Raw genomic sequence first — 17,775 nt, 5'->3', positions numbered from 1 at the left:
ATCGTGGCGACAAGGATGTCCGCACATGGTTCCAAAGCTTATTATGTTTAATATTATTGATTGCATAGGCAAGTTTAGTTTGTAGTTCTAAACCTAATTGATAATGCTTTTTTTTTTCTTAATTATATACACACACCTATGCTTAGAGTTGTTAACTAATTTAAAAAACAAAACAAAAAAAAACCCTACAAAAAAAGAACAAACAAAACAAATCGAAACGAAATCAATTCAAGATATCTATCCGCAGGGAATGGCACAGTCGCGCTCGCAGTTGTCTGTACACGAATCCAATTATATTATTTAAAAAAGATGTCATTAAAAATAGAGCCATCCCGATCCCCATTCCCCAACCCACGGACCGCCGTGAGCAAATTTTATGGAATCTTATTGTTTTACGATTTTAATTTTTCGCAGCTGAAGAGCAGACTGCACCCCACCCACACAACTGTAATTTATACACATACATAAGAAACTCGCACACATATACACACCGGCCCACTAAGAGAAAATGTGAGCCGATAATTCGCAGAACCAGAACCACAAACCAAAAGCAAATTTAGTTACTAAGTAGATACAACATTTTTTGTATGTGTCGCGCCTAAACAAAACATAGAAAAAAAAGAAATGGAATATAACTTGTAATTTCTTTTCGAATGACCACAAGCCTTCGCAAGCAGGTGCCAGGATGCTATCCCCCCAATTGCAGTGACAATTCAGTAAATTAATGATACATGTTTGGAGTCTCTGCCGTCTTCCATGTATAATCTTTGTCTATATCTTTATCATCTGCATGCATTCGATCCTCCTCGTCAATGTGTCCCTGTAAATAGATCCATAGGTCCTTCTAGATCATTTCTTCATCAGGGACTCTGATCCTGTAATAGCAATAGGAATTATGATAGCAACTATCTATGTAAAAGCTAACGAAATGATTCATGTGTTGTATTCGTATAATGCACGTGTTTTGGTGAAAATTCATACTGTATATTTAATTTACGTTTTGGGGTTCTGATTTCCGAATGTTCTGTGTGTGTGAGTGTGTGTGTGGGTGTTCATAGGGATACGTGTATGTCCTTGTATATAGAGGCGGTCAATAGATTCGTATCTTTCCCCGACTTAACCGGTCTCCCAGTTGTTATGTACACTCGCAGGAAATGTCATTTCGTTTTGTGTAAATTAGTTTTTTTTATCGACAGCGAGTAGAAAGCGAAAGAAATTATCACAAAATATCCCCAATTCTACATAAAAGAATATATATATATACACGATAAAAAGATGCATCAGAAATACATATACAAAAAGAAGAAACATTTTTTTTCTATACTTAATTTTTAGCATTTAATTGAAAAATAAATCACACGAGGAGATAAAAAAGAAATGTATGAAAATAAAAATTGAGAAAAAACCAAACGATTCAAATAAAAAGAAGTTTTTAATTCAGCGATAAAAGGAAATATATATAAATATATTAATTAACACCTCTATATAGATTACATCCCTGATATGAACAACTTATTTGCATATATGAATATAAAACACCTATAAATACATATATATATTTTAACACGAATGAGACGTATTTGATTTTTGTCCAATCTGATCAAATCGCCCAAGTTCTAGCAGATGCATTTGGCATATTAGCAATTAATTGTTGACCTTTTGTTGTTACTTAACGAGGGCATTAACTAGACGACGACGACGACGACGACGACGAGGAATAGGATAGCTGGATAGCTGGATCGAGGAGTATGTAACATATAGCGAAAAACTCACTAAAGAATCACTTTTCTGAAACGTAAAAGCAAACGATCTTAGCCTTAAGCGCCTACCGCTAAACAGAAACACTTTAAAGCAACGTTACGTGTGGAACGTAATGCAGGAACTAATAATAATTACTATTATAATTATAAAGCAAAAATCAAGGGGAAACAATTTGGGATGGCAGAAAGAGTTGATATAGAAAGCATTACATTTACATGACTCCATTTTGGCCCCTTTAGCATTCACTACATATATACAACACTTTTTAGTAAGCCTATAATTAATGAAGGAGAACATAAAAAACAAAAATCGAAGGAAACCAATTAACAAGTAAAACATAAAACATATTTTACCTTTAATGCGTACACTTAGTATTAATGAAAGGCCGACAAAAGCAAAAAACTAAAAGAAATGAAACAAAAAACAAATAAAAAACAAAAAACTGAAGAAAAACAAAGAAAATCCGAAAAAAATAAACAAAAGTTCATAAAAAATAAAATTCAAACGTGTGTTTTTATTTTAGAAAGTAAGTTTGTCGTGAAATCGAAACAAATTTTAATGTTCTATAGCAACTATATGGTATCCTGGATATTTCTGGAATGGAAAAAAAAACAACTTTAAAGTACTTTATAACTTGCTTAATCAATATACATATATTATTCTATATGGACAGATAAAGCGTAATCACGTTTATATAGGTTACACACAACAAATTTGTTGCAATACTTGATGCAGCTGTCTAATTAATACTGTCGTTATTTACTGTACTATTTTTTTCAATATACTACAGTTAAATACATTTTTGAAGAATCCACTAGTTAGAACTAACAACCTGTTTTTATATTTTACATAAATATTTAAAATGCCCTAAAAATTGTACACTTTCATTTATTTGTAATTAATCAATTAGGCCAATCTATCTTTAAAGCTCTTAATTGAGAAATCCCATAAATGTATTTTAATGACGGTGTACTTTGTCAATACATATAGTTCCAAAATGAATTGACAGATTATGGAAAAAAGGAAACTGCGGAGTAAAATCATCTGATAAGAAATTTTGCGGAATCAGCAGATCCACCCTATAAATGCCCGCCATCGGTCATTCCCAAACCAGTCAATAACTAAATTCTTGCGATGGCGGCGGGGGCGGTGTTATTGTTACTGGTTTTGTTAGCTGCTTATGAAAACTCAAAAACTGTGACAAAATGTGAAATTAACACTTCGCCGACAGGACCTCTTCTTGTAACAAGCATCGGGACCCGAACAATACTCTCTGATTATTCAGGCTTAATAGAGCTAAACATAAGCGAAAAAATCCAGTTTTATTGCGGCACTGGATTTATATTCAAAAGAGACGGGTACGTGGTTAAACTTTACCAATAAATATAGAAGTCAACATTTGGCACATATTTTTGAGATACATTGAGATATGTACATCCAATGGATCTGTTCGAAATTTTTAACAAATAAGTAACACGGGATGTAGAAAAAAACGAGAACGAAAGCTATCTTTGATAACAGCGTGCACTGCGCTTATTTATATGTAAGACAGCTTAAGGTTATAGTCAACTCAAGGGATGGATCCGAGGTTATATAAACTCTATTTATTACGCAAAACAACCGAATATAGCAATATTTACCCAATTGTTATATAGTTATAGCAAGATTTTGAAGTGTACACATACGAAAAAAGATTTGGAAAGTTTTATGTTAATAGCTTTTATAATGCGCAACTAAACTACAATTTGAATAGAGATTTATAGTACACTTTTGTAAGGGCGGCAAAAATATTTGTATTTTTAAAATAGTCATTTCGTGCAGCATTATAAAACTTTTTCGAAAATGTTTCCTTTAATATAACATTCCATTTGAATATCTTTTTTATACCCTTGCAGAGGGTATTATAATTTTGGTCAAAAGTGTGCAACGCAGTGAAGGAGACATCTCCGACCCAATAAAGTATATATATTCTTGATCAGGATCACCTCCTGATATAGCCATGTCCGTCTGTCCGTCTGTCTGTTTCTACGCAAACTAGTCTCTCAGTTTTAAAGATATCGAACTGAAACTTTGCACACACCCTTCTTTCCTTTGCACGCAGTATATATGTCGGAACGGCCGGGATCGGCCGACTATATCCTATAGCTGCCATATAACTAATTGATCGGAAATGCCATAACTTTAATGTTTGTAAAGTTAGGAAGCTGGGATTTTCTATTGGTTTTATATTTGGTTAGTCAATCCGACCTACCATATTTCATAAGGATCGGCCGACTATATCCTATAGCTGGCATATAACTGAACAATTGGAAATGCCATAACTTTGGTGTTTTTAAAGTTAGGAAGTTGGAATTTTTTATTAGTATTAAGAATGCATCACATGAATAATTTTGGAGAATATAATGTACATAATATTCTGCAAGGGTATATCAACTTCGGCTCCGCCCGAAGTTAGCTTTCCTTTCTTGTTTTGTTGTAGCTTTGCTAAAAGAAGACGCACAGCGAAAAGAATGACTGTTCTGTGTAGCTGACAGCCTACACAATCGATTCCAGGAGGTTTTAGTAAATTTTATTTTTTGACCGATTTTCGCATTTTTGATAAGGGGTAACACTTGATTTTTTTCGAAATATGGGCCAAAATAAAATTTTTGAGCTGAGAATACTATTCGATTGGAAATTTTGTAACGAATTCAACGAGGTATGACATTCCAAGATCTGACCATTATTTCCAAGGGTTTTGATTGAAAAACTAAAAAAAAATGTGCTGTTTTTTCTGGATTTTGTATATTAAAATCATATATTTAAAACGCATTTTTAAGGGTTTTTATACCCTTGCAGAGGGTATTATAATTTTGGTCAAAAGTGTGCAACGCAGTGAAGGAGACATCTCCGACCCTATAAAGTATATATATTCGATTGATCAGGATCACCTCCTGAGTTGATATAGCCATGTCCGTCTGTCCGTCTGTCGGTCCGTCTGTCCGTCTGTCTGTTTCTACGCAAACTAGTCTCTCAGTTTTGAAGATATCGAACTGAAACCTTGCACACACCCTTCTTTCCTTTGCACGCAGTATATATGTCGGAACGGCCGGGATCGGCCGACTATATCCTATAGCTGCCATATAACTGATTAATCGGAAATACCATAACTTTGGTGTTTGTAAAGTTAGGAAGTTGGGATTTTCTATGGGTTTTATTTTTGGCCAATCAATCCGGCCTACCAAACTTCATAAGGATCGGCCGACTATATCCTATATATAGCTGGCATATAACTGAACGATTGGAAATGCCATAACTTTGGTGTTTTTAAAGTTAGGAAGTTTGGATTTTTTATGAGTATTAAGAATGCATCATATGAATAATTTTGAAGAATATAATTTACAGAGTATTCTGCAAGGGTATATCAACTTCGTGCAAAAAAAATACCAAAAAAATTATTACAAAAAATTAAATTAAATATTTTTCATTTCCATTTTTCCTGCCATTTTTACAGTCGCAAATAGGCCAACTGGGTAAACTTGGATTTGATATAAATGTGAACGCCAGCGATCGATTCTTAAAAGTTGCCAGGTGCGATTATATAAAAAATAAAAAAAATAACGAATTATTACGTCTTTAGATTTTTTGTGCCAACGCAAACAATTATTAATAGAAAAAATGAATAACAATGAAATTTAATTTGAAATGCTATTCATATAATTGAATTAAACTCTAGATGTAGTTACTTGTTTGTAAAACACACTGAATGTATTTCTTATTAAAAGCCCTTTTAAGAACTGAATAATAACTTATAAAGGCCATGATTGTTATCATATAAAATTACAGAAATAATGTCCAAATAAGTTTTAACGTATGTACGTCAAATACCACTTTATCTACTCCGCCGGTTGCAGTCAGGCTGATGTGGACGCCTTTTGGAACAAGGACAAGCAGCTGTCCCAGATGTTCGGCACGGGGCCCTTCGATTACGCCAGTTTGGTCCAGGACGATGCACTAGGTGCCCATGTGGCCGGCTACGAGGTCATGATGAGCATCGTCTGGCTGCACAGCCTGCGCACCGGCAACTGGAGGCACTGGCTCGCGGCACTGCGATCGGCCAGTGAGTCCGGCGACCAGTTCGACATCCGCCTCGGAGTCTCCGGGATGGTCGAGATGCCGGAATCCGGGGATCGCTGCGATCTGGCCATCGACCTGGCGGACGGCAGCACCCTCCCGCTGCCCGCCCACATTTGGGCCCATGTGCGGGCTCTCCACCCAACCGGATCGCCGGAGGACGAGTTCGTCCTTGTCGGACACAACTCGCCCTTTGTAAGTACAAAATAATGAATAATTTAACACTCAGAAAATTTAGAATGTGTAAGCCAATCCAAAGGGGAATTATCCTTGATCTGTGCATCCTAAAACGACTTACTAAATTTATAAAGATCCTTCGCTCGTAACGTTGGTAAATCATTCTGTTTTGTAAGCAATTTAAACAAGGCTGGCATTGAAAAATATTTGTTGATCGCAAAGAATAGTTTAAAATCAGGTCAAAGCCAAGGCCAAACACTAAACATTTAGTTGTAAAAGAATATATTTTGAATTTGTTGTTGGTGTTTATTTCTGTTTAAATAATTTTTTTATTCCGTTCGCAGTTCCGAGACGACCCCTCTGCGGAACAACTTTGCCCATCAATGTGCGACCAGGTGTCCTGGCTGAGGAACACCCTCTTCGCCAGGCTGCATCGGTATCCAATCAACGGCTTGATGCTGTGCTGCCGAGTGGAGGATGTGGCCCAAAAGTTGGATTCCTTTTACGGGTCAAGAGTGCGTGCCACAGCCACCACCGAAAAAATTAAGGAGCTCGAGGAGTAGACAGGATCGAGCACCACAAATGATTTTGTAAACAAATAACATCGGATAATTAATATCTGCATTATAGCTAACTAATAGTTATGTTAGCAATCAATTTTATTAACTAACAAAGAACAAAAAATATGGCAAAAAAAAAATTCCAAAAAGGCAAAATGCATTTTGAATTGTAAACTAAAAATTAATTAAAATAAAAGTTGCAAGTTTTAAGTCTTGTGAAAATGTTTGCTTATTATTTTGCATTTTTTTAATGCGACCGGTTGAATTTGTGATCAAAATTGTCAACCATTCCACTTCTATTGGCTTGAGATACACACTTTTAAACAGAGAAATGTACTACCTGATTATATTTTTGCAGAATTTGTATGTTTTCAATATTGTGTTTATAGTAAATTCTTTAACAACCACCAACAATCTTTTGATCTATTGCCAACTGTCTATTATTTAGGAAAACAAATCGCTTTAGCAAGAGTTGCAATAATATAATAATAATAATAATAAATGCTATCACCTGGTGCACAGTATGTAAATTATTTACATACAGACATTTTAAGTGAGTATTACTGTTCCTATCGACACTCTCATCTTTCAACGGGAAGCAATCTGTGAAAACTTGCGAAAAAGGGGGATCCCACGATCAGTCAGCACAAGCAGCTTTAGCAATATACACACAAATGTCCGTTTGTCTTATTTATAAAGATAATACAAAATATGTATATATATGTATGTTTGTATTTTGTATTTTTAGAGCAAAGGAGATCAACCCATGGCTTATCGCTTTTAGCGCTGCACTCGTCAGAAATGCGCTTACGATTACGAATCCGCAAGTGCGATACGAATTTCTGCTACATCGGCAATTCGACCCTTTAAAAAGGGACTGCACTGGGAGGCAAGATCAGTTTAATTCCAAAGTCGTCGCGATGTGGTCGTTACTCACCGTGTTCCTGGGTCTTTCAGTTCTCTGGGGACTGCCCCAGGATGCAATTGGATCCTGTCAACTTAAGACCACACCCACCGCCCCCCTTATCGTTACGACTTTTGGCTCCAAGCAATTGGTGTCCAATTCTGCTGGGAATCATGAACGCGATAGAGGCGAAACTATTGAGTTGTTTTGCGGCAGTGGATTTCTATTCAATTATAGGTAGGTTGCAGAGTGTATATTAATTTGATTGTGGAAAAGAATTTGCAGAAGGCTCAGAAGCTTGTAACGTAATAAAAACTTGTTTCCAAATTTCCCCTACCTAAATAATTTTCAAGACATATAACTATAATGTACAAGTGTTGACATATTCAATTAGTTGTAAGTGAAATAAGTTTGCAATTTGCTTGTGTTTTTATACCCTTGCAGGAGGTATGTTAATTCATTCAAAAGATTGCAACGCAGTGAAGGAGACATCTCCTATCCTATGAAGGATATATCTTCTTGATCAGCATCACCGTCTGTCCGCCAGTCTAACTGCCCGTTACTATGCAAACTAGTCTCTCAGTGTTAAATCCATTTGGATCGGTCGACTATATCATATGGCTCCCATAGGCACAATCAGTAAAAAGAGAATTCAAATTATAACTTAGTTGTTTCTTAACATATACCCATATACTTCCAGATATAGTAGTTTTTAACGATATCAGAAATACGGTTTTAGTTTTATAAAAATCGTTTACCATATAGCTGCCATAGGAAAGATCGGAAAACAAATAGGAATATAGCATGCAAATACACAGAACTTCGTTGTTTATAAACATGTAAGAAAATTCTCCGAGATAAGTTATATTTACGATTATAGACATACCGTTTAAATTGTAAACAAATCAGACGACTATATAATATGTAAGCTAATTGAAAAGATCGGATGATAATAGGAAAATCGACAAAGCTTCGTTGATTTTCAACATATTCGGCACTACACATATAGTAATTTTATACGGTTTTAGTTAGGATCTTACATCTTTTTTCTCTCTTTTAGCTTGACATTAATTTGTATACCCTTGCAGAGGGTATTATAATTTCAGTCAAAAGTTTGCAACGCAGTTAAGGAAACATTTTGGACTCTATAAAGATATATATTCTTGATTAAATATTACGGAATTACAGTTTTTATCAAATTAAATTAAATATAGCTGCCATAGAAACGATGGCAAAATGCAGCGCAAAGTCGACACAGCTTCATTGTTTTAAGTAATATGGGCATATAAATAGGCATTTCGATTTGTAATAACTGCAAGGGTATATAAACTTCGGCTTGCCGAAGTTTGCTTCCTTTCTTGTTTTTTTTATGTTATAAAAATATCCAGAGAGTATCTTTAAAAATTTTAAGATTCATATTAGCCGTTCTCAACTTATAAATACTTGAGTAACTGTATGAGACTAAAAAATGTTTAAAGGTTGTATTGGATTGAATCTAACATCGAATTAGGTCGATTTATACAATTTCTGGATTTTAATTGCCAGTTCTATCCAAAAAGGAAGAAATGACCAATCGGTCCAAACACATATAGTTCATTGGGAAATTAATGTTTAAGACACTGCAAGTTTATACAAAAAGGTGTGTAAATAGTTTGTATTAATATCTATTTTTTATAGACATTCCTACGGCCATACAGAGTCTTTGTCAATAAATGACAATAAGGTTTCACTGAGATGCGAATCTGATTATTTTGTATATCCAAAAAATCGAGACCGCTTAATGAACCTTGTTGTACAGTGTCAGAAGGGAGTGTCGCAGTTGTTTGAGAGCAGGACCAGTTTGCCCAACTGCGAAGGCGACATGACACTCGTTTTGGGTCATGACTTCGAAGAAATGGGGACCATGAAAAATGCCGCATTGTGCTATAATATTGTCGCCTCCCGGATGAAATACATTGCCTACACGACGTTCCCCGAAAAGAACCTAATTTTGCAAAAGGTAGGACTTACGGAATTGTTATTTCCGAGATCTCGGCGTTGTAAAAGCTTGTTTTTCGGTTTCCCTGCCTACAGACGCAATTGGGTCAGCTAAATACTATCGGATTGGACATCAAAGTAAACTACCGCAAAAACCTAATCAAGTCCATCAGGTGGGTTATGAAATTCTTTGACTCTCTGTGTCTGAGAGTTTAGAACATAATTTAGTCATTAACTTGTGTCTCCTCGAGCAGCCAGACCGAAATCGACGCCTACTTGAAGAAGAAAGACGTGCTGTGGCAGTTGTTCCAGGGAAGAGTCTTCGAATCCGCCAGTCTAGTTCTGGACGATGCTGTTGGTGTCCAGTTGGCCGGCTACGAGGCCATGATGGCCACCACCTGGCTGAGCTCCCTGCGTTCCGGCAACTGGAAGCATTGGGTGGCGGCGATGCGGGAGGCCACCAAAGCCGGTCTCCACTTCGACGTCCGACTGGGCGTCTCCGGAGTACTGGAGCTGCCGTTGGATGTGGGGCGATCCTGCAACGCCAGCCGCTCGCTGGTCTTCGAACTGGCGGACGGCAGCTCCCTGCCGGCTCCCGCCCACATTTGGGCCCATGTCCACATCCTGGAGTCAACTGGAGGCGTCGAGGACGAGTTCGTCATCATCGGCCACAACTCCCCCTTTGTATGTACATATATGCGACCAATCGCAGTGAGGGGAATCTCTCGACTCACCAAACAAAAACCCCTTGACTCTTGCAGTTCCGCAGCGACAATTCCACCGAGCTGTGCTCCTCGATGTGCGACCAGGTATCCTGGCTGAAGAACAGCCTCTTCGCCAGTCTCCACCGGTTCCCCGCCTACGGATTGGTGCAGTGCTGCCGGGTGGAGGACGTGGCCAGCAAGCTGGACAACTTTCCCGGGTCGTTCGCCAATGAATCCGCCTCCAGGAGCACGACCCCGGCACCGGATCCTATTCCGGCGTTTGTGATGTCCCTGAAGCCAGAATCTGAGAACACTGAACTAGAGTAATTGCATACCAACGTTCGCTTGATGGAACTCAAATCGTATTTTTCGAATCGATTGAAGCGCTGTTGCGCTATAGAATAGTTTTCAAACATGTTAAGCATAAAGTAACTGCTACCCTTCATTAGTTTAAATAATAAAGATCCAAATTGCGCATTTCTAAGATAATTTTGTATTGTTTGGAAAAACATAATTCAAAGTTAAATGATCCTTACAACGATCTTTACCACAACTGTGTTTTGTTAAACATAAAAATGTTCGACAAGCTAAGATTCTTGGGCTTTTCTACATATTTCTTCTTTTTTTATTACACTTAGATATTTACAAATTGTAATCTATCCTTGGATTTCGTTTTTAACTGGTTTAAAGGTCTTAGAGGCGCATTGATTTTTTTTTATAAACAAACCATTATTTGGCTATTAGAATAAGAATTTTAGGACATTATTTTCCAGTTGCACATGTATTTTATTGTTTTATTTTATTTATCATCAATAGCAACATATAACCAGTTTGTGTACATATATGTTTTAAGCTTTTAGGCCATATGTCTGAGGTTAACCGCATCTGTTTTGAAAAAACTGCAGATAACATAGTTGGTCAGCTTACTAGAGTTATAATTTATGGTGTGGTGCCATTGGAGACGTAAACGGCGATTGTTATTTTGAGTGTACTGACGATCGATTGGGGAAACCTCAACCTAAATATCCTCCAATAGAACCCCTTTTCTCGTGGGATCGACCTCCATTCGCTGCCGCAGTCCAGGTCAAATGAGCTTTGGCTTATCCCGTTTATTGCGAATTCCTTCTGACTGGTGACTCCCCCCACATCCCCCCCCATCCTTTCGAAGAAGGTCGGCGAATACAACTGGAAGCCACAAGGGGGAGCGGGGGAATGTCAAGTCACTTTCATTATCAACAAAACAAAAGAAGGAAAGTCATAGTGCAGAAGTCCAGAACCGAACCTGAAATACTCTTCATTACTTAAATATTCAAACAATTTATGTTTCGCATTGTCATATTTAAGTTCGACATTTAAATGAAGGAAATAAATACTAATTTGCATGTAAGTTGTGGCATTAAATTTAGATTGTTAAAGTTTTTAAATCGATTTTTTTAGAGCATAATAAATTGTTAAGCACTGGTTGTACAAATATATTTATATTTAAGCTAAGATTAAATATAAATAAATAATAAATCAAAAATACAACAAATATATTTCACGTATTGAAAAGAATTTAATTTAAGCATATTTATGAAATGCAGCTTAATTTCATTCGAATTTATTCAGCCATAATTAAAGCGGTAATAAATACGGAATTTCGGTTTTTGGCATATGTACTTACGAATGATATTTAAATAATTAACCGAAAGTCAGTCATGGGTTTACCAATTATTATGCATAAATATTAATTTTCGAACAAAAAAATGCGGCTTTATTTGCACGATACCCTTTTTGGCACACAAACAAAACGTGGCGAAGGCCGCAAAGGACATTAACGCTGGGCGGTGGGTGGATTTTTGGGGGTGGTAAATAGCAACGGCAAAGGCAACAGGAATTTCTTGATTAAGTAATAGGAATGTTGGGTCGGTACAAAGCGGAGCACACCAGAAATGTCATGTCAGGCCATGAGTGCGCCTTTATCTCGACTCTGACATTTTCGCAACGGGTGTGAGCTTCGGGGCTTATCCTGGCAAAAGTCCTGCGACCAGCGGCGACGGGCGAGTCAATAAAGCATACTGATTAATGTCAATTTGTACTTGGATATTTTGCATAAATTATGCATGAAACAAAGCAGCAAGCAGAAACAAAAAAAAACGCTCACAGTGCGCAATTGGTCCCCAAAGTCCCATCCCGCTGCCACGCCCCCTCTCCTACTCCCCTCCTCCCCTCCTCGCCCTCGTTGATTGGGCGGCACAAGGGCATTTAAGCCGATTTCAGACGCTTAATGCCAGCACACAAAATAAATAAATACTCACAAATGACCATCAAAGATCAGAAAATGGCTGCCAAATAAAATTGATTTAAAAATTCCCCTAGGCATTTAATATTGATTTTTTTAAAACAGTTGTTACCATTTTTAAATATTAAAAGTCAATGAACAGCAGTTTAATTTTTGATAAATTTGTAAACTTAACTCATGTTGTTTTCATGATATTGGAAAATAGTCCTTAAAAGGTACAACAAAAATACATGAACAAAAATGAAAACAAACTTGCAGATTCTAAAATGAATCTAAAAGTTTTATGAAAAGGTAGAAGGATAAGGTAAAGGCGTAAAAATGTGTTGATAAAGTAATAAGCATACATAATATTAGGAACAATATTGTCTGTTAATTTATTTAATAAAATTACGATTATTTTACAAAAAAAGTAAGTGGGGGTCTTCTTTTAACCATTCCCAAATAGTTCTATCATTAAAATTATAAGTCTCTAAAGATAAATTTCCAGTGAGTCCTATTACAATAACCTTTTCTTACAACAGTATAACTTCTTGGAACTTTATTAAACTTTACTTGAAAGAACAGTTAGAAATTAAGAACTCATTGTTAAAGCTCTAATAAAATAAAATTCATCTTTATTAAAAACAGCAATGAATTATGCATATACATATTTTTATATAGCGCGTATCCTAAGGACGACCAGCTCAGAAAAACTGTTTTTATTTTCATCTTAATGCCAAAAATGCGGAAAAGCCTTCATAAAAGGGAATGAAATTACCACAGGCTCCGTGCGGAGGACCTGTTCTTGCTCCTGCTCCTGCTCCTCCTGCAATGACAACAACAGCAACAATCAGCCACCACCATAAATGAAAAATAAAACAAAATAAAAAAAAAAGTAAATCTGTGTTCAAATTTAATTTGCCCTTTTTTTTGTTTCGGTTTGCCTCCCTTGATGCTCTCACAAAAGCTGAACGCAAAATGTCACATAATCAAATTTTTAAACGCAAGCGATTTAAGAGTTGTGGCCGCTTACAAGGAATTCAGGGAGTCGGAATGCTGGGATGTGGGTTTCGGGGATGTGGATGTGGAGTTTGGGGATGCTGGGGATGACGGCTGACGAAAAAAAGTGGAGCGAAGTGGTGTTTCTGGGACTCCTTGCGATGACATATGAAATATTAACAAGAGCACCGTTCGCTCGAAAAATGTTCAATGCAAGGAAAAGCTGCGTGTTTTTTTGGAGGCTTGTGGGAGAAAGTGGCAAAATCTGGCTAACATATAGGGACGGGTGCCTAAGGGGGGGCGGGGGTAACGAAAGGGGCATGGGAAGATAAAGCAAGTCGCCCAGTTCGCCGTCAAGCGTGAAAACAAATTTACTTTAACGATTCGGGGCCAAGCCAACGGGTATGACGATATTTACATACCTTAAATTAAAATAAGCACGTATTGATGTGTTATTATTAACTTGGTTAATATATTATACGAGTTTTTGTTTATTATTGCACAGACCCAAAACTTTAGCAATCATGGGGATAGTTGCTCAAATTTTCATAAAGTATTTTATAATTTTTTTGGCCACTTGCCAAACTTGAAATAGAATTATAAGTTTGTCCAGCCCCGAAGAAGGTAATTAATGCTTATTTATTAACTAGACCAAAAGGAAGCATCTTTGGGAACAATTATATCCCTTGAAAGGGTATTAAGAGAAGATAAAGAAGCCATGCTGTCGTCTGCCAGTCTGTCTATTTGTCTGTTTGTATATAAATTAGAACACATCAAAAGTTTGTGACATTAAATTTGGTCCCTCCCTCACTCCCACTTCCATTCCACAAACTCGTTCACACACGCCAGCGATTGGGCCACAGATAAATATTTTAGCAGAATGAGTCTGCTGTTGGGAACGGGAAATGGGAATGGAAATGGAAATGGGAATGCCGATGCCAATGCCGATGACGATGACAGTAATGATGGTACGCGGTCGCGAGAATCCGGGTCTAAGCCTCAACCTCAACTCCAACATTTACCTCAACCGAAACCTCAGCATCTACAGGCCAACTTCCAAGTGCCGAATTCAACTCACTCGAAATTGTTAGGTATAATTGTATACGATGATTAATGATTGGAGCACTTGGAGCAGATGTTGGATAGTTCCCTGGAAAAGAATTAAATTATTACCAATATAATGTTTCCTAACGAATTTTGGTTTGGTTTCTATTAAACAAAATTTCATGTAAATGATTTTTTTAGTTCCAGCCATATAAATACATATCCTAATTCGGTACAACGCGTTCGCTTCCACATTCATTAATTTCCAGATATTGGGACTACAGAGACAGGGGTTTCTTCTTGATGGATTTGATTTTCGTAAGCTTTACTGTAGCGTACAGGTTGTGCCACTAACCAGAACAAGGCGGTCACGATGAAGGTTGGGTTGATTAAATGTTCTGCCCCTGCCGTTGCAAATGTGTGCGTGTGTAGTGTGTGTGCGAGCGTGAAAATGCAATGACAACAACCCGAAAAAGGCGATTACGCACACACACATACAAACACACAAGCACACACACGAGATTCGGGGCGCCATGCCTTCACGTATGTCATTACGTTAGGTTACGTTACGCATACGCCACATACGCCGCGACCACTTGACTTTTCGCAGTCACGAATCGGGAATCTGCCGCTGACTTTGCTTGGCTTGCACGAAGCACTCTGACTGTGTGACACTGCTCCTAAAAAGCCCATAAATTGACAAATATATTACACAAAAGTTGTATTACTTTGCGTTTTTTACCAATAATAAAAAAAATATTATAATTATGAGCACCGCTCCAAAAATGTTCAATGTGTGGATTGTAAAAATTAAAAAAAATATTTATCTTTTTATTTGTTCTCCTATTTTTTGATTAATTTTTTGATGGATTTTGATTATGCAAAAATAGTTTAATATTATAATAATATTTATTATTAAACGTGTTTTTAAATTACAAGTTTTTAGTGAACAATTTGAAAAAGGTATATAAGTTTTTCATTTTAAATCATACTTTAATGTTCTCAAAATTTTACCAAGTCAATTTTATTATAAAGTGCTTTCTTGTGTTGTTTCGTTAAATATTTTAACAAATTATATCAGTTTTAAAATAACTATTTTAGTTTCTTGTAATTAATCGTTTTCCATGTTTCCAATGTTTATATTAACATTAAATTGGAAAAATGTAAATATATTTTATTTAAGCAAACAACCAAAGGCATTTCCATGTAATCCAGTGTCACACAACTGGAACCTGAATTCCATTCCCCCTCCTCCTTCAATGTTCATTCTTATCGTTCATTCTGTCTGACTTTTTCCTCCCTCCTTTTACTTATATTTTATTTTTCTTCATAGCTTTTCCGGAAAATTGGAATGGGGCTGCGTGGGACGTACGTATGGAGTCTGTCATCTGCTTGAAGGCTTCCACGTCTGATGAAATAATGCTAATGGAATGGAAGCTGTTATATATTTTGTCTCCAAATATAATCCATGCAAAAAAATTACCTCACGGAATACCGCCAACAGAATTAGCTGAAATACTTTCCTTAAAAATTCAATCATAGAGACTCAGTTTAATTCTAGAGATACTATTCAGCAGGCTAAGTGTGTATATGATATTTTCTTAGCCGATTACAATTTAAAATATTTATTTCATGTGTACCCTTTGCACATCTTCTCAACGCCCTTCAATAATTATAATGTAGTTTGCCCCATTCTCTTTTTTTATACCGCCCCAAATTTCGGTGTCTGCGTGTACCCCAATGAATATTAAAATATTTGTTGTTTCGTTAAAAACTTTTAATTGCATTGCAGCCTTTTTATGCCCTTGCTGAGCGCATTATAACTTTGGTCAGAAGTTTGAAACGCCATGGACAAGTATATATATTCTTGATCAACATGACATGGCGAGTAATACTTAACTTTTGTAAGCGTTGATATATAGGATATCAAGTTTGAAAACCACATAGCTGTCATGGGAACAATCGAGTCAAATTTGACTATAACCTGTAGCTGTCATATATCTGCAATTCTGGCCATATCTATAGAATCAATAGTTACGGCCTCAGCAACACAATCATTCATTTGGCTGTGCATCTAGTTTTGGAGAAATTAGAACAAAAACCCGTTAAAAAACGTGTTTTATTGTCAAATTACGGAAAATAATCGCCAAATGTTAGAATGTTATACCTCGTTGAATTCGTTATCAAATTTCCGATCGAGCGGCATTTACAGCTACAATTTCATCTTAGACAAATTTCTTAATAAATAATTACGAATGCAATATGTTTTGGCCAAAATCCAGAAAAGGTTAGTTCAAAATTTTTTTTTATCAAAATACTTTTTATGAAATACTGGTTAAATAATGGAATGTCGTTTAATTCGTTATAAAATTTCCAATCACAGCTAAACAAATTTTATATTTGACCAGTTTTTGGAAAAAACCAGGATGTAACCATTTCGTCCATTCCTTAAGTTGACTTTTACCTCTAGCTGTGTTATATAGGCAAAGTCATCCAATTTCGTTGTGGCTGCAAGGGTTTTACAACTTCGGCTTGCCGAAGTCAGCCTGTGTTGTCGTTGATATTCTCATGACTACCCGTGCGCTTGTCCTTTTTTTTTTTTGTTGGTCACACAAAAATTGTGCACAAAACTGAAAAATCAATTAAAATGACCGGTCGTCAGTCAACGCGTTTAAGGATTAAATGTGCAAAAAGGGCAGTAAAAAGCGAATGTCCATCAATGAACGGGTTAAGCTCTCGAATAATGCCAAACATTCTGGGATTTCCGTGACTCCGTTATGTTGTCCAATTTAAAGTACACTCAACTTTGAAATCAAGAGCATGTGGTAAGGGTACTTAATTAATTTAATTTCCCACGTTTTTCCCGCATAAATAATTATATGATCGCAGACATAATTCTGGTATGGTGGTCAGTTTTTATTAGATAAATTATACATTTTACTTTTTTTTTGGTTTCGCTTTCGATTCGTTTTTGTTTTTTATAAATATTTCATCTACATAGTTTATATATTCATGTGTATATATATTTCTTTTATAGCCATAGAACAATTATCACATCTTACATATGTATGTTGGCTACACTTAAACGTATCCATTACATGTTTACTCAAATGTATGTTTTGTGTGTGTGTGTGTGTGTGTGTCTGTGTTGGTCAGATGAGAATTAAATAAGAAGAAAACCAGGGTGAAGGAATGATGGAGATAGTGGGGGATATCCAAAAGTACACGGGTGCATGTGGTAAGCTCCTGGCTGCTGGTAGCCCATCGACCATGCCC

The 17,775-nt window shown here is 36.5% G+C and overlaps 2 protein-coding genes across 2 annotated transcripts; both read left to right on the top strand.

The window, feature by feature from the left end:
• Positions 1-3,097: 3,097 nt before the first annotated feature.
• Positions 3,098-6,739, top strand: LOC108048399. The gene is made up of 4 exons (XM_017129003.1): positions 3,098-3,119; positions 5,255-5,331; positions 5,655-6,069; positions 6,396-6,739. Exons 3-4 carry the CDS (start codon positions 5,704-5,706, stop codon positions 6,612-6,614), a joined length of 585 nt encoding a protein of 194 aa, XP_016984492.1. The 5' UTR covers positions 3,098-3,119; positions 5,255-5,331; positions 5,655-5,703; the 3' UTR covers positions 6,615-6,739.
• A 768-nt stretch (positions 6,740-7,507) lies between these two features.
• Positions 7,508-10,680, top strand: LOC108048906. The gene is made up of 5 exons (XM_017129856.2): positions 7,508-7,752; positions 9,193-9,514; positions 9,589-9,665; positions 9,747-10,176; positions 10,254-10,680. The coding sequence occupies exons 1-5, from the start codon at positions 7,532-7,534 to the stop codon at positions 10,521-10,523; spliced, it is 1,320 nt and encodes a 439-aa protein (XP_016985345.1). The 5' UTR covers positions 7,508-7,531; the 3' UTR covers positions 10,524-10,680.
• Positions 10,681-17,775: the final 7,095 nt, after the last annotated feature.

The sequence above is a fragment of the Drosophila rhopaloa genome, unplaced genomic scaffold (genome assembly GCF_018152115.1).
Source record: "Drosophila rhopaloa isolate 14029-0021.01 unplaced genomic scaffold, ASM1815211v1 contig_3, whole genome shotgun sequence".
NCBI classification, from domain to species: Eukaryota; Metazoa; Arthropoda; class Insecta; order Diptera; family Drosophilidae; genus Drosophila; species Drosophila rhopaloa.
Note: the sequence above shows the minus strand (reverse complement) of the source record. Positions and strands in the feature narration are given on the sequence as shown.

Excerpts from the sequence above, each read along its gene's own strand:
- LOC108048399 (XM_017129003.1), top strand. The coding sequence starts at position 5,704 with ATGTTCGGCACGGGGCCCTTCGATTACGCCAGTTTGGTCCAGGACGAT. Across the intron at positions 6,070-6,395 it reads TCGGACACAACTCGCCCTTT|TTCCGAGACGACCCCTCTGC; the intron begins GTAAGTACAAAA and ends TTCCGTTCGCAG.
- LOC108048906 (XM_017129856.2), top strand. The coding sequence starts at position 7,532 with ATGTGGTCGTTACTCACCGTGTTCCTGGGTCTTTCAGTTCTCTGGGGA. Across the intron at positions 7,753-9,192 it reads GGATTTCTATTCAATTATAG|ACATTCCTACGGCCATACAG; the intron begins GTAGGTTGCAGA and ends TATTTTTTATAG. Across the intron at positions 10,177-10,253 it reads TCGGCCACAACTCCCCCTTT|TTCCGCAGCGACAATTCCAC; the intron begins GTATGTACATAT and ends TGACTCTTGCAG.